Source organism: Metarhizium robertsii, assembly GCF_000187425.2.
Source record: "Metarhizium robertsii ARSEF 23 chromosome Unknown MAA_Scf_1, whole genome shotgun sequence".
Lineage (NCBI taxonomy): Eukaryota > Fungi > Ascomycota > Sordariomycetes > Hypocreales > Clavicipitaceae > Metarhizium > Metarhizium robertsii.
Window position 1 is genome coordinate 3255198 of NW_011942149.1, and position 15866 is coordinate 3271063.

Sequence of the window (15866 nt, forward strand, 5' to 3'; positions counted from 1 at the left end):
AGTCTACCAGCTCGTCAGAGGCTGCTGGCAGAGGGGTCGAGTGGAGCTGGCGAGTTCCGTGAAGCCTCGCGGACTTCGGATTCGCCGATGTCCAATGCAAATGACTTACAGAAGCCAAATAAATCACTTTAGTCTGGGGATATATATTGAAATATACTGAATATAGTGACGATGTGTTAAAACCGCGATCCTGCAGCAGGATTCTGGATTTGGTGAGTTGAGTGCATCGCTACGAACTTAGGGAGACTTTGCTCTTCGGGTGTTCGATCAGCAATGGTGAGCCATCTGCCCTAGGTATCCAAGGATTGTTTGGCTTGAATCGCGGCAAGTGTCACGAAGGTCACACAGTATGAGAGTGAACGAGCCAGAATAATCTTGTGACAGAAGTGCAAGCGACAAGTTTGAAACTACCTGGCTCCTCTCCGATATCCCTTAACCGAGTACGCCGAACAGTAATGGCCCAATAGAATACATATAGTGACAAGAAGAACCCGTTGCATTAATCCTTATCCATCTTGAACCAATCCGGGTGGTCTTTATGTCTCCATTGCTTGATACCGAGCGGATTGTCCTGCCTGCTTTTTTCTGCTTGAGCAAACACTTGTTTGGTTGTTTCATCTCTCATCAACTCTGTGAATTCCTTCACATCCATCTGTGCGTCACTCACTGCCTTCACGAATGCATTGAACATAATATCAGCTAGATGAGGCACCCCGTTGGTAATAAGTCCAAGAATGATGCGCTGTGGCTATTTATGAAGACTTACGAGACGGCTGCTTTTGGACGAGAGGATCTAGCATTTTGGGAATGGTATCTCTCAGTAATCGCGCCTAAGGTAGAAGTCGTTTAGTATTGATGGAATAACAGGGTGACTCTAGACATGGAGGAAATGGAGATGAAAGAAAGTTAGGTCGTACTTTGATGTACAGGAGTTTGAGCCGCTTCATTGCTTGGTTCAACTGAGCCTCGTCCATGGATTGGCTGGTGCCTACAGGCAAGCCAGCTGATGCTCCTGGCTGATAATTCATTGCGCAACGGAGTAATATTGCAGACGCGTCGACTGATCTAATATATTTGAAGAGACGGTAACGCACAGAAACGATAGGAACGTGTCGTGTGTACTGTTGATTCCAGTCGTATAGCAAGGCTTTGGCTTGCCGTCGTCGTGATATTATCTACCTACGTAGGCAGTAGTTGATGAGGCGAAGAGCAGGGGAATTATTTTGTGGGGCTGGGAGAGGGAAAGCCCGACACGACCCAACCTCTGTGACGGCAGATTAACACCCTAGTCATTGCTTCCCATGGAGTATTGCCCCGTTTATTAACATGTTGAAACCAGAGCTTTACCCAAGTCCTGGGTGCTCGAGCAGAAAGGAGACAACCCGAGGATCCTCGCATATCCCATCTATTAACAAGGCTTAGCAAGATGCATTAACCAATACTTTGTCCCTTCTATTTTATGCGCACTAGTGTAGTCTGGAAGACCCTTCAAATGTTCATAATCCATTACATTAATGCATCTGACGAATGCAGTAATAGCAGACCACATGAGGGCCTCATTCTTACCTGTAGATGAGAGCTCCTGTAGACTGTGTTCCAGGAGCTTTAGGTACTTAAGTACCTAGGTAGGTTGGAAGGTACGGAGTACAACTGTGGAATATTGCGCGAGCCAAAGCGTCCAACGCGGTCGTCCACGGTGCCAGCGGGGTCTGGAGACCCCTGTGACCAGACCCTTCCTGCACCATGACTGGCTAGCACTCGCCGGACCGGATCAACACCAAACCTTATTAACTCGTCGACAGTGCGGATTGGAAAATCCCTACAGCCCAACCTCTTGCACTTGGGTCGATTGTACCAAGCTTTTACCGCATCCAAACGACACGGCAATCCTTCTGGGACTGCCTCCCCGACTATTTGCACACAGGGAGAGAGAACGGCCGTCGTTATTGCGACCTTGACTATCAGCACTCTCTTCTTCCCCTCGCGTGCCTGTTTCAAAAGTCGCGCCACCGTGGCCCAATCCATCGCGATGCCGAACACACCGCCGCCAGCTCTGCTTCCACCCCCGGAAGGCATATTTCGATCTTTCGAGGATCTTATGGCTTCGGTTCAGAGGGTCGCCAAAGATCAGGGATATGGAATTGTCAAGCTTCGCGCATCTAATTATCGAGACGGAAAGCCGACGCGTTATGACCTGGTATGTGATCGGGGTGGAGTCAAGTACAACAGTACAGCCAAGAAGCGCAATCCCTCCACACGCAAGATCGACTGTCCTTTTCGTGCAAAAGCCGTATGCGAGGTGCAACTCGGAAATCAGTGGAGATTCGCTTTGCAGGAGCCTCGCCATAATCACGAACCCCGCGTTCCATCTGGAACACCAGGCCAAGAAAATGCACCATTAGCAACGACTATTCGCTCCTTCACAAACAAGTTGGATCGGCTGAGCCATGACATCGCTCAAGGGTTTATACGCATCGAGCAACGGTTGGATAATATCGAGAAGCGAATGGAAAACCTGGAGGCTCGAGCGGGTGGTTACGAACCCCGATTCCAAACGATCGAGTCAAGACTACAAAATATGGAGGGGCCGCGCATGGATGGCATGGGAATGGATGATGTTGAATCGCGCCTATTGGCCTCTACGGTCATGTAGGATGACGACCATATTGCTCATTGAGCGGTGACTTCTCGCCCAGCATGGTTCCAGGCCGCTTCCATCCAACAATTTGGCTGTACAGAGCAATTGCGCGGGCGTCCATCGTGCAAGGTGCTTTAAAGTAGCAAAATCATTCGATCTGGCTGCTTGGTTTTTTCTTCTTCTATGAACGGTCCCGAATGGGTAACCGCGTTTTCGAGGATGCGAATGGCAGCGAAGGACAAGAAGAGGGTATGCCACGATTTCAGACGTACGTTTTTTTTGAGGCGGATATGATTCCCAAGAACACCCATGGAGGGATTCATTGTTGGCGTTCCGGAGGTTTACCCTAATGTCGTTTTTGGTCTTGAATCGGCGGGACGGGTTTCTATGCGAATTTGTGTTGTTTTTGCCCCTGATTTGCGTTTATTGCTCGGTTTCATTTATCACAGCTAATACTGCTTGCATCCCCACTGTTTTGGGAGAACAAAGGAAACTGTACTGTTATCTAGAGACGCTGCAGCCATGGAGATCCTCAAGAATGATTGTTCTACCAAAGAATTCAAATAGAGATTGCGACATCTATATTTCCTGCTCCGGAGCTATGAAGTTTATTGTGTCGAACTGTCATCGAGTCTTGCCTCAAAGCTGCTCGCCAGGGTTTCCCTTTGGGGGGATCTCAAGTTGGAATAAAGACATGGAAACAATCATGACTACGATTAACTTCAACGTTTTCACATGGGACATATCAATCAAATCCGCTGCGGGCGCCTTCAGAGGGTTGAGCTAGGCGCGTAGCAGCCTGGAGCTGCATGGTTGTGGCTGGGCAGGGAGGCCCCACCAGACCTCTCCAGGGACAGGCCCAGCTGCCAGCTGGCTGAGCTGTCTGGGCTAAACATTTGAACCAAGACATCAATTGATTTCACACTGTGCCGTGCCCTCCCGGATTCCATCCTTGTAACACCTACACACACACTGAGAGCATTTCATGTCACTCTACTAACTACTTAAGTAACCAAACGAATCGGTAGCCTCCTTGTCTCTCACGGAGGAATTACCTGTACGGCATCTGCATGATTGCTTCATTGACTATTGGCTGACATGAACCCCGACGCATCCTCCGAACCGTATCATGGCAATCCTGTCCTTCACCCTGAGCGAAGAAGGCGTGTCTGCCTTTCGTGATGCACTGATATGTCTGAACAAATTCAGCGATGATATATCCCTAGAAGCTAGAAAAGACTCGGTAAGGTCGTCCTCCGACGAGACGGGCCCCATGCTTTTCAGTCACTAACAGCGTGGACTCTATAGTTCGTTCTTACAACCTTGAATAGTTCCAAGTCCGCCTATGCGAGCTTCAAGTTCGCCACAAACAGATTCTTCTCTAAATACCAATGTCAGCCCATGGGCCAATTTCGCGACAGATTCTATTGCACACTATATATCAGGGTTGGTGACTCCCCAGCTCTTGAAATTATCTCTACAACCACTCTATCTGCCCTCATACCTCTTGTACCGTCCTAGATTTTTTTAGAATATATCATTCTGCACATAGTACTAATTTCCATGACGTATTTAGTCACTTATATCGCTATTTCGCAGTCGTTCAAGCTCAGAGAGTCAACGAGATGCGGAGAAGCAGACACTTATCGACAGGTGTGATATCACCGTCGAGGATGGGGAAGGCATTAAAAGTCGTTTCATCGCCCGTATTGTGTTTCGGAATGGCTTGACATCAACTCATCGCTTGCCATTCGAGGTGGCTGTACCCGTTCACGCAAAATTTAATAGACAAGATGCACCACACCACTGGGCAATATCATCAAGGACGCTTCGTCAGCTCATGGACCATTTCGGACCCGGCATCGAGTACTTGGATATCAATACTGACGGTGACCATGTCAACTTCACATGTTTTAGCGAAAAAACCGTTAATGAGGACGGTATGAAAGACCTCGTCACCACTGGGAGAACTTGCATAGCACTAACATCCACTGGCAGCGGTGCTAAAAAAGCCGTTGCAGACCTCGATTGCTGTTGAAACAGATGAATTTGATGATATCGACGTTGAGGATAAGCTTCATGTCGTCATTTCTGTCAAAGACTTTCGCGCCATTGTTCAACATGCTGGGATCACTGGAAATGCCATCTCTGCCCGATATTCTCTCCCTGCGAAACCCATATTGCTCTCTTATGCTGGAGATGCTTTGGCTTGCGAGTTTCTTATAATGACAGTAGGGGAACGTGGAAGTAATCCAGCCCAAAAGACGAAAAAGGGCCGCAAAGCAACAGCAGCAGCAGCAGCAGCATCAGGACCACGTTTAGAGGCTGCCTCTCGTAGGACCAGCGTTGCTCCAAACGAAACCACCACGAATATACAGCCTTACCAGCTCTCACAATCTGCGCCATCTATCGCGAAACCCACGGTGCCTAACCCAACGCCCCATCCACATCTGAGCGCTGCTAGGGCCAGCGCTTCACGAATTGGTGCCTTTGATTTACGGCCGTCTCAGAAGCCACCACCGCCCACTATCCGCTCAGAAAGCCTGTTTGTAGATGATGATGGCTGGGAGCCCGTGAGAGACGAGGAGGAAGACGTGGAACAAGACGCAAGGCTGGAGTGGGATCATAGTGCCGACCCTGTAAGTCTACAATGTTCTCCATTCACCATACACCCAACTAACCTACAAAAGAACCCTTCAGCGTTGCAGCTGAGCCGGATCGAAGAGCGTCATGCAGCCAGCGTTGGGCGCCAAGAAGCGGCAGATGCCCAAATTGCCCCCGAGTCAACATATTTGGAGCCGACACAAAAGCTTTCAGATGTTAAGAGCCTCGCGCTATTTCCGGACTAGAAGCATGAAGCGGGAAGTGGTTTATAGGTTGCCGCCTCGATGCCCGGGTAGAGGAGGGAGTTAATACGACGCAGTCAAACTCGCCCTATGCATATCCAGCTGGTAGCACAGCCCGCACCAATCCTAGTAATCCGAGAATCCGCGGGTATAAATTTCGAGGATGCAATCACATTCCAACGGCCTTTGACGTCGTTGTTTTCCACCCGTGGGCCACAATTCCCATGTTCGCCCCAACCCCATGAAAGCACATCGCCATCTTGTGACAGAGCCACAACATGCTCACTGCCAATGGCAATTTGCTCCAGACGAGGTAGATTGGGTGGTGGTAGTTGACCATGATCATCTCTCCCCCACGCTTGCAGAGTTCCGTCTCGATTCAATATATAGACGGCTCCCCAGCCTGCCCCAATATCTGACCATGAAGATGTTACACGGGGACTCTTGGAGACTATCCCCCACTTGTCCGACCCTAATATGCGAACCTGCCCACTGTTTGGGGCCCCAAAGAAACATGTCGCCTCCTTGGTACAAACCGCACGATGTACGCCGAATCCGATATCGGCTACCCTCCGAGGCTTGTAGATGACGCCGGCAGGTGCTCCCACTTGTGATTTCCGACAATTGCCCCAGCCATAGGCATCGCCATTATCGAGCACTGCGACAACATGTCCCATACATGCCGCTAAGTCAATAATTTCTGTCCCTGGTGGAGGAAAGTCTTGTAGTTGAGTAGCTCTGGGCGTTCGAACAATCAGTTCTCCTGCACCAAGCTCGCCTTTCATGCCGGTCCCGAAACTGAAGAGTTTGGTGCTTCTCCCGGTATCATCGCGGGAAACAATAAATGATGCCTCCCATGTTGCGGCGATGAGGACAGGAGTTCCTATGATGTCATCGTGTCCGCTATGGACCAGGTGAACTGGCCGAAAGACCGCAATCTTCGCGTCGTTGCTTGAGATTCCGCAAGCTCCAGCAGACGGATCACCACTCCAGAATAGGCCACCAGACTCATCCAAGAGAAGAGTGTGGTTACCGCCAGCGGCGATTTTCATTATACGGGAGCCCAGAGGTGCCGGTTGGAAATGAACCTGCTTCGGAACGGATACATCCTCTTCATGCCCAATACCAAGTTGCCCAGATCCATTAGACCCAATAGCGAAAACATCCTCCATATCAAGCGTAAACTGGAAACAGTCAGTGGATACCAACTAATACAAGAATTGCCGAGCGAGCTAGCCACTTCAACTATGAAATTCCTAGTCTGGTGGTAAGCTGAGATGATGTTCGTCGGTGAGATACAACATGTAGCATCGTTAAAAAAATATTACGTACATGCCTGTAATGAGTCCCTTCTAGTATTCTCATGCGGGTGACTGACCGCAACCTCTCGTCAGTGGGTCCTGAGGTGTTTTTTGGGAGGGTCTCAAACTGCTTACTAACCAACTGGCGCCCACTTTAGTGGCCTGTGGTTTCGTATATTAATCTGCATTTTTTTCTTCCCTCTTCTCATCTTCTACTCTGCACATCCATCCGTCACAAAGTCTCCAAGCTTCAGCTGGGAACGTCGCGCTTCCAGACGGGCAAAAGCGCAGGCGTAATTTGCAAGCATACTGAGTTCCATTGTTTCTGCTCGTGTCTTCAATCAAGAAGCAGATCAATGGCCCCTACATCCCAACAGATCCCGGAAGGGATGGAGAATTTCGTCGTCGGATTGATTGGAATGGGCGACATGGGCAAGATGTACGCCGATAGACTATCTGCAGCAGGCTGGAGGTAAGTGTCGTGAGCATCAATCATGCTTGGTCTGCAAAGGCTTGGAAATAGTCTTAGTATCGGTAAGTTTGGCCATCTTCTTTCCTCTCACCCAGCCGTCCTTTCCCAGCTTCAATGATGACTAGAGCGCATTTGGCTCGAGCATTGTTCGTGGCTGCCCATGGGCCGTTCCGGTCCCTGAGCTAAGCCTCGTGCTCTCAATGATGTAAACGCTTGCTACCTTAACAAACTTTTGTCTGAAGAAGCTACAAATCACACATGTATTTTGTTTTGCAGCCAAGCATTCACTTCGTGAGCCATCAAGCTAACAGAAGAGAAGATAGGAAATTAACAAGAGCAATCCTCTAGGATTCTTGCTTGCGATAGAGAAGATAGATTCGATAGCCTCAAAGAACAATATATCGGAAAAGTACGACCCATACTGCCTGTTCAAGTTGCTTTCAGTTTTAGTTCTGTGCTGAGGATGGCTTCAGAGCAATATAGAAGTCTGCCGCAACGGCCATTATGTGTCACGAGCCAGCGACTACATCATATACAGTGTCGAAGCTGCCATCATAGACCGTGTGATTGCGCAATTTGGCCCTTGTATGCACCCAATGACTGGAGCCCTTCCCATCCTCGTATATATTTCTGACGTGTGTATGCTCTCGTGGTAGCGACGAAGATGGGTGCCATCGTTGGCGGCCAAACGTCTTGCAAGTCTCCGGAAATAAAAGCTTTTGAGGAGTACCTGCCGCCCGATGTCCATATTATATCTTGCCATTCACTCCACGGTCCTGGGGTTGATACACATAATCAACCACTAGTTCTCATTCAACATCGCGCGCCGGATGAGGCTCTGCGGAAGGTGGAGGCTGTTTTCAGCTGCTTGCGGTCCAAGTATGTTTACTTGACAGCGCAAGAACACGACCGTATCACTGCGGATACACAAGCTGTTACTCATGCCGCGTTTTTGTCCATGGGAAAAGCCTGGCACGCAAACAGTCAGTTTCCATGGGAATTGAATCGCTATGTAGGTGGCATTGAGAACGTCAAGATCAACACCATGCTTCGCATCTACGGGCAGAAATGGCACGTGTACGCTGGCCTTGCCATCCTGAATCCTGAAGCCAGAAAACAAGTGGCTCAGTATGCTGAGAGCGTAACGGCATTGTATAAACTCATGCTGAAAGGTGATCTGGATGGACTTCGGGTCAGAGTGTACAATGCAAGGGATAAGGTATTTGGTTCGGCTTCGAATTGGGGTGCCCGTCCATTGATCGAGCCCTCGATATTGTCCTCATTCTCTCTTGGGAAACCAACAGACGCACCGCCCAGGCCAAACAACCATCTCAGCCTCTTGGCCATGGTTGACTGTTGGGCCGCGTTAGGCATTGTGCCATACGATCATATGATTTGCAGTACGCCTCTATTCCGCCTTCGACTTGGCGTAACAGAGCACTTATTTCTCAATACGGCGCTGTTGGATGAGACATTAAAAACAGCTGTCGAAGACAAGATGTATCGAAGCGATGACCTTGAGTTTACATTTGCAGCACGTGGTTGGGCCGAGTGTGTTTCACTCGGCCACTTTGAGACGTGGGAAAAACGGTTCGTCAGCACACAAGAATTCTTCCAGCCTCGTTTTGCGGAGGCCAAGGTTGTAGGCGACCAGATGATGAAGAAGGTTCTCGAGAGTTACGTGGAAAACGGTAAATGATTTTTTTTTTTATGTGTGTAAATGGTAAGCAAAGGTCATATGAATGGCAGGACCATTCCTTTCCTTTTAGGCCGACGGGGCTTTAGATGATAAGACCTGAGTAAACAGAAGAGGAACAAGCCCCCTCTAGATGAACGCTCATGAGTCGCATGCCCTGCATGGGACTGTTCAACTTACCCGACGGGACTGATATTCTCATTCAAGTGACAGTCAGGCCTGGAGGATGATGTCAACAACAGCAAATCGGAAACCCTACTCTAATCAGGTCGCATTTCGAAGTGACGGACTGATACTCCGTACAGTAACAAGCCCGGGACGCGATAGCTTGTAATTCCGCCGTCAATACGGACATCAACCCACATCTATTTACGTTTGAGGGAGAGCATGCTCGAATAGCTCGCTCATTTGAATCTGGTGCAAGTGGCTTGCTAATGTCCATAGCAACTCGTTGCTCTGGAGGAACAGCCTCGGTCATTTACGCTACGGGGTACGGAGCACAAGAGTATACAAACAACATTGAACCAATAGTGCCTTGTGAACGCGCCGCGAGAATGGATCAAGACCCATAAAACCCCAGACCTTCACCAATCAAGATGGGATTTACTTTCGCCCGACTTCCCGCGTCATGGATGCGACGTGGATGTGTTGACGATGGCGGCGAGAGCCGCCAAACAATCTGACATTTATAACAGGGAGAGTACTTATCGAGATTTGGGGTGCAGTCATGGGGTTAGAGGAGAGATGGTCGCATTTGCATAGAAAGAGTTACCGCGGCTATCGTGCCCAATCTCAAGTACCTACCTACTTACCTAAGTAAGTACCTAGGTAGGTGCTTAGGCGCCCAGGTCGGTCCTTAGATGCCGCCTCTGTACTCCGCATGGCTGGTCTACCGGCACCAGAACGTCCTGGAATAGCCGCGTCGTTAGAAACCTACGAGGCAGCTTCGTCCAAAAACAGAAGGGGAGTGAGCTTGCAGTGCTTTCGGGTTTCTTGTTCAATTAGGCCGATACACATGTGGCACATGCATTTCTGCAAGTCTATGGAGTACGTAGTGAGGGCAATCTAGAGATGCTTGGACATGTGTGGCCATAGCGTCCCCGTTGAAGGTTGCAAGAACATTTGATTCAACATTGATGTTGAAAGAAGCGGACCGTCAATGGGTGCAACTGGCGTACGCATTCATGGAGCACCGGGTGCTGAACAGACACCGCCCAACATTGGACCCACACTAGCTTCCAAGAATCCGAGGTTTATGTACTTGGTGCCGCATTGATCTGTGTACACGCTACTTGACCAAGAAGGAGGCATTGCATATAATGCACAAGTCTCTATACCTTGAATGGCTCTCCAAGTTGGCAATCAAGGTACATACTCGCCTGGCACCTACCAGCCGCTTCAGCAGCCAGGTATTACCCAGCAGCGGTGCCTGGCCACTTCTTCAGGCTCCGGGCATGTGGCCGTCAACTGGTCAACGCCGTGCGTCGACTGGTCCGTCGGGGCTCGAGCTGGCGTGTTTTGTCCCGAGGTGTAAACAAATCAATTGGCCAACCCTCCCCGAACAGCCTCAAACGGCACCAGGGCACCAGGGCACCTACATCACACCCACCCCCCTCCCTCTCTTTTGCGACTTTCTGCGACCCGGTTCCTCTTGTTCCATCTGCGGACCTTCCATCCATCGTCCATTTGCCCGTTTATATCGCCAACATTCCTCGCGCTGCCTCTCCGTAACTCCGTGAGGACCCTCATTGCCGCCTCCCTCCTGTCTAGGCCGCCGCTCGTCACGGCTGGATTGCATCCGAAAAGGCCGCCCGCCGTCTCACTGCACCGCTGACTGCTCATTGCTCTCGGGGCCGCCATCATGTCAGTCAAGTTTGAACGGGATACATTGCGGCAGACTACGCAGAATGTCGCCTCCAACGCTCTGCCCGACGGCAAAATTCCCGGCACCAGTGGCAAGCATCCTTTGGCTGAGAAGGTTGGCACAGCCCTGACGGGCGGAATCCAGAATGCTGGTACCAAAGGATATCTCGCTGTATGTCACTCTTCCCTTCCAGATCCCCATTTAGAGGGAAATCGTGCATTAGATTTGCAAGGCTGACAATTATTGTCTTTTTTCCTTTTTGGCGAAATACAGGCCTACATCAAGCAGCTCGAGTCGAATCCCCTGCGAACAAAAATGCTCACGGCTGGTTCCCTTGCTGGTGCCCAAGAGCTCATTGCCTCATGGCTCGCCAAGGACCGCAACAAGCATGGCCACTACTTCACCTCCCGCGTTCCCAAGATGGCAGCGTACGGTGCTCTTGTCAGCGCGCCGCTTGGCCACTTCCTGATCTGGCTTCTGCAAAAGGTCTTTCGAGGCCGAACTAGTCTGAAGGCCAAGATCATGCAAATCATTTTTAGCAACCTGGTTGTACGTATCTCCTTGAAACCCTAGTTCCATCAGGCATTATATGGTCTTCCACAGACTTTCGCAAGCCTCTAAACAACCAAATTACTAATCTCACGGTTCGTCACTTACCGCCTGTAGATTGCACCTATCCAGAACAGCGTCTATCTCGTTGCCATGGCTCTGATTGCTGGCGCTCGTACCTATCACCAGGTTCGTGCCACCGTCAAGGTTGGCTTTTGGAGAGTGATGCGCGTCTCCTGGATTACGTCGCCTATTTGCCTTGCCTTCGCTCAGAAGTTCCTGCCTGATCAGCTCTGGGTGCCGTTCTTCAACCTTGTCTCGTTCGTCATTGGCACGTATATCAACACCGTGACCAAGAAGAAGCGTCTTGCCGCCCTTCGCAAGAAGCACTTCGGCGACGGCCGCCCAGGCGCGAGCATGGGACGCCCTGATGATTATCCTCCCATGGGGGGCCCTAACCCTCCTTACTAGAACTGTGCCCACGAAAGACTATCGCGATATCTCGGAGTTCGGCGTAGGCTTGGGATGGGTACATATATCGATATGTGCTACGCGCGGGGGCATGGTTGCGATATGGACGGCATGACATACGAGCGGATAAGAATTGGACAAGGACTATTGCGGAGGCTGTTACCTGGTATTGATGACTGACGCAGAATAACTGGGGGATGCCTCTACCATCTCGCAGAAGTCGGGATGCACCTGGCAAACTATTGTCCAATATGAAAAGAGGGTGGAAGTGTGAAGGTATCGAATCTTCCTTCGGCTTGCGGTTTCTGTACACAAATCTTGTTTTTGCTTTTCGCCGGCTTGGATATGGTTGTTGTACTTGGTTTCTATGTTAATATCTAGTCTCATGACGTAGATAGGCCGTTGGAGAAGGGGGCGGGCCATAAATTATAACTTATTTCGGCTGCCCTTTGTGCCCATTATTGAGCTACTACAGACCGTCTATGTCTGGGTTGCATGTGTACGCTAATACGATTTTTCCTGGTCCGCCTTGACAACTTGATACCAACGTTGTCGGCATGTTTCCTGCTATACCATGTGCGTCGATCTATCAACCCGTCTGGGAGACACCATTTAAGGCAACAGCCTCAGGGAGGACCAAACGATAATAAATCAGTCTCTGTTGGCAGCCTGTTGGCGTATGGTAGTCCCCAAATGAGACCTGCGCGAATCCGAAAACCGTGACTGCCTTGAATCGTTCAAAAACAGCCCGTGACCATGGCTCAATCGGCCACGGGGGCATGCCCTTCGTCTATATCAACCATGAACGTCGGACTCCAATACTCCCACTCTCCACCGGTCTGCTTGTCCACCCACAGCATGCCTTCAGCCACCAAGTCGTCAATGACTGTTCGACAGCGTGCCCGCTCCCAGCTCAAGTTATCGCAAAGCATGCTGACACTCACGTAGCCCAAAACCTGGGCGGCTTCAACGGCAGCAACCTGGTCATTGCTCAGCTCTCTGGGGACGCTCCGGATGTACTCCTTGCGCCCGACACGGACTATGCCGTAGCTCCCGCCCAGCGGCTTCAGCGTCTCGACGGCGCGGCGGACGTCGTCCTCCGAAATGTCGCTGCTGTTGCCGGAGCTGTCCACGCGGCCCAGGGACAGCCGCTCGCGCACCTCGCGCAGGCCAATGAGCCCGCCGTTCTCGCCTCTCGTCGCGCTGCACATCTCCACTATGCGGACGGCCAGCTCAAAGTAGAAGTCGTTGACCGTCTTGCCCAGCAGCTGCGCCCAGATGGAGCCCCCGGGGCCGCCTCCGCTGCTGCTGCTGCTCGAGAGGGGATCGACGCCGATGGCGGTACACATGCGCGCGAACTGGGCGCGGAACGACGGGTCTGAGCGGATGTCCTTGGCGTGTGTCTGCGCGAACTGCTGGAGGAGAGACCGGAACACGGCCAGCTGTGTCTCGAGGGCTTGCGCGTTGTTCGCGCGCAGAGATGAGCCGTGTGATGCGTAATGGGCCGACGTCAGCCTTGACCTGTCAAAGGCCCCGATGCCGACGCCTTTTCGTGACATTTTGACAGCGGCGGATGCGACACAATGTATCTTGCAGCAAAGCCCGGGCAACAGGTCGGGTCTTGGCAGCTTTGCGTGTCGCTTCACATGAGTGTTTGTAGTTGGGGGGAAGGTTCTTTGGCTTTTGGGTAGACTTGGCTTGATGTCAACTGGTCCTTATCAGTGACGTGTGACGGAACAAGCACTGTCTGGTGGGGCGAACCTTCCTAGTTTGGCGACAACCAAGAAATACATACATACAATCTCACACGAGTTCAAAGACATGCAACCTCAAAACATGATTCTCGTCTACAAAGATGATTCTCGTCTACAAACATGATTCTTGTCTACAAACATGATTCTTGTCTACAAACCTGATTCTCGTCTACAAGCATGATTCTCGTCTACAGAAAACACACAAAATATGCCTAGGATCTGTGGCCCGGAAGATAGCTGATAAATACCTCCTGTAGACTTGCTTGTAATATCCTGACTCTAAGGGTATATTTAAAAGCGGTGGTGATCTGTTAATATCATATGGATATATACATGTAGTAGTAAACAGCTTACACAATTCACCCTTTTCCCGAATCTGAGTATTTTTTTTTCTCGCCGTCGTCATCAATATACCTTGCTAGTTTACCATTTTCTGCCCCGCAAGCCACCGTTTTACTCTAGGTTTATGTTGTCGTCATTCATACCGCAAAAACTAGAGGCACGCAATCAAATTATTTCGTTCTGTTCCAAGAATTGCCCGTTTTACCATGTGCCGGAATGATTCTGCGTCGCGAGATGCCATTATTCCCTCCGAATCTTACTGCGTTTGGCATTGAGGTTGGCCGTCATCTTCGTCCTCGTCTCCCCACTCGCTTGCGAACCGAGGATCTCCAGAGTTTTCGCCCATCTAGAATGCATGTCAACAGCTGCCAAAGTAAGTGAGCACTGAGACATAGCGGAATATCATACCTTCTCAATGTCGGCTCCATCTTCATATTCCAGTTCATCAACTTCCTCAGCCTCGATAGGAGGGGGAGGTGGTGGCAGCATTTTTCGCAGGGCTTCATACGAAGCATCATCCTTTAACCAACCATCCTCAGGGAATTCCACAGTTACAAGAAGGTAAAGATCTCCTTTCACCTCGCCTCGCTTCATAGGCATACCTTCGCCAGCGATTTTTAAGCAGTCGCCGGGCCGCAAGATTTTGCCTCGCGGTCGTTCGATGTGAATTCCTCGGCCATCAAGGTGCTTGAGTACGACTCGAGAAAAGCCTGTTAAGGCTTCCGCCAACGTGACCGTGAGCTCTGCCGAGAGGTCGTTACCTAAGCGCGAGAAAGTATCGTGATGCTCCTCTACCAGAGTGAAGACAATGTCGCCAGGTATTTGGTCTGGATACTGATCCGCTTCGCCTTCTAGAACAATTCTCTCGCCCTGTATTGACCCTCGTGGAATGTATATCTCCAAGGCTTTCTTTTCTTGCATCGTCCGCTTCCCCTTGCACTTCCTGCAGCGATCCTTCTCCTTAAATACCTGCCCGGCGCCTTGGCAGTGATCACATAAGACGGTTTCTCGTCCCATCATGCCCGGCCCGATCTGTCTGATTGCCCCAACCATGCCATTGCCTTTGCAGCGTTCGCAAGTGGTTGATTTGGCTTTTTCCTTACCACCAGATCCTTTGCACTGACTGCAAACAACCTGCTTATTAGCGGCGAATTTGACTGTCTTGCCCTTGTAGAGCTCTTCAAGCGTAACTTTATATTCCTGCTCCTCGTCGGGTCCGCGTCTCGGCCTTTTAGGACCCCCAGGGCCGCCCATATTAAAGCCAAACATCTGGGAGAGTATGTCGTTGAGGTCTACTTCGGGTCCGCCTGGACCACCTCCGCGGGATGGATCAAAGGCTGCCATGCCGTGGGCATCATAAAGATGTCTCTTCTGCTCATCACTGAGAATTTCGTACGCTCGCGTGATTTCTTTGAACTTGGCTTCGGATTCCTCGCGTTGTTCTACCGGAACTTTATCGGGATGATATTTAAGAGCTGCCTGTGTTTGTGTTAGTAGAAGATCGAGAATATTTTTTTTTCCCTCAATGATGATCGCAAGTGGGCACTTGGCGTACCTGACGGTAGGCTTTCTTGACTTGGTCCTGAGTCGCATCCCTCTCGATCGAGAGAAGACCTATGACAACAGTTAAGGGGTGGAAAATTTTGAACATGGAGTTTTCGGGAAAATACCGTAGAGGTCAATCTCCTCTTCGCCCATGGCACCCGACATGGTTCGTGGAGGCTGAAATCAAGTTGTTGATGACAAGATCAGCATTCAGCCTGGGAACAAGTCGATGTGGAGCAGGCAGGCTCTGGCAGAAATCTTTTGAGGCGCGGGGTCTTGCCAAGCAAGCCTTGCAGATGCTAACGTTATTAGTGGCCGTCTGCCGTAATTCGCGCCGCACATCCTACGTGGACCAGACAAGGCTACTGTTACATGACTGCCGCCTATC

General features: G+C 50.5%; 7 protein-coding genes across 7 annotated transcripts; 4 read left to right on the plus strand and 3 right to left on the minus strand.

Annotated features, from left to right (window-relative positions):
- Positions 1-2029: 2029 nt before the first annotated feature.
- On the plus strand, positions 2030-2653 carry MAA_02503 (Transcription factor, FAR1-related protein; the record flags this gene model as incomplete). The annotated part of the gene is made up of 1 exon (XM_007820501.1): positions 2030-2653. The coding sequence occupies one exon, from the start codon at positions 2030-2032 to the stop codon at positions 2651-2653; it is 624 nt and encodes a 207-aa protein (XP_007818692.1).
- Positions 2654-3767: 1114 nt separating this feature from the next.
- On the plus strand, positions 3768-5487 carry MAA_02502 (DNA repair protein Rad9; the record flags this gene model as incomplete). The annotated part of the gene is made up of 4 exons (XM_007820500.2): positions 3768-3881; positions 4215-4578; positions 4637-5277; positions 5329-5487. The coding sequence occupies 4 exons, from the start codon at positions 3768-3770 to the stop codon at positions 5485-5487; spliced, it is 1278 nt and encodes a 425-aa protein (XP_007818691.2).
- Positions 5488-5561: 74 nt separating this feature from the next.
- On the minus strand, positions 5562-6656 carry MAA_02501 (Regulator of chromosome condensation, RCC1; the record flags this gene model as incomplete). The annotated part of the gene is made up of 1 exon (XM_007820499.1): positions 5562-6656. One exon carries the CDS (start codon positions 6654-6656, stop codon positions 5562-5564), a length of 1095 nt encoding a protein of 364 aa, XP_007818690.1.
- Positions 6657-7921: 1265 nt separating this feature from the next.
- Positions 7922-8956, plus strand: MAA_02500 (Prephenate dehydrogenase; the record flags this gene model as incomplete). Its single annotated transcript, XM_007820498.1, has 1 exon — positions 7922-8956. The coding sequence occupies one exon, from the start codon at positions 7922-7924 to the stop codon at positions 8954-8956; it is 1035 nt and encodes a 344-aa protein (XP_007818689.1).
- A 1858-nt stretch (positions 8957-10814) lies between these two features.
- MAA_02499 (Mpv17/PMP22 family protein) lies at positions 10815-11837 on the plus strand (the record flags this gene model as incomplete). Its single annotated transcript, XM_007820497.1, has 3 exons — positions 10815-10988; positions 11091-11366; positions 11484-11837. The coding sequence occupies 3 exons, from the start codon at positions 10815-10817 to the stop codon at positions 11835-11837; spliced, it is 804 nt and encodes a 267-aa protein (XP_007818688.1).
- A 761-nt stretch (positions 11838-12598) lies between these two features.
- Positions 12599-13396, minus strand: MAA_02498 (ESCRT-2 complex, Snf8; the record flags this gene model as incomplete). Its single annotated transcript, XM_007820496.1, has 1 exon — positions 12599-13396. The coding sequence occupies one exon, from the start codon at positions 13394-13396 to the stop codon at positions 12599-12601; it is 798 nt and encodes a 265-aa protein (XP_007818687.1).
- A 793-nt stretch (positions 13397-14189) lies between these two features.
- MAA_02497 (Heat shock protein DnaJ) lies at positions 14190-15643 on the minus strand (the record flags this gene model as incomplete). Its single annotated transcript, XM_007820495.1, has 4 exons — positions 14190-14279; positions 14342-15412; positions 15489-15547; positions 15604-15643. The coding sequence occupies 4 exons, from the start codon at positions 15641-15643 to the stop codon at positions 14190-14192; spliced, it is 1260 nt and encodes a 419-aa protein (XP_007818686.1).
- Positions 15644-15866: the final 223 nt, after the last annotated feature.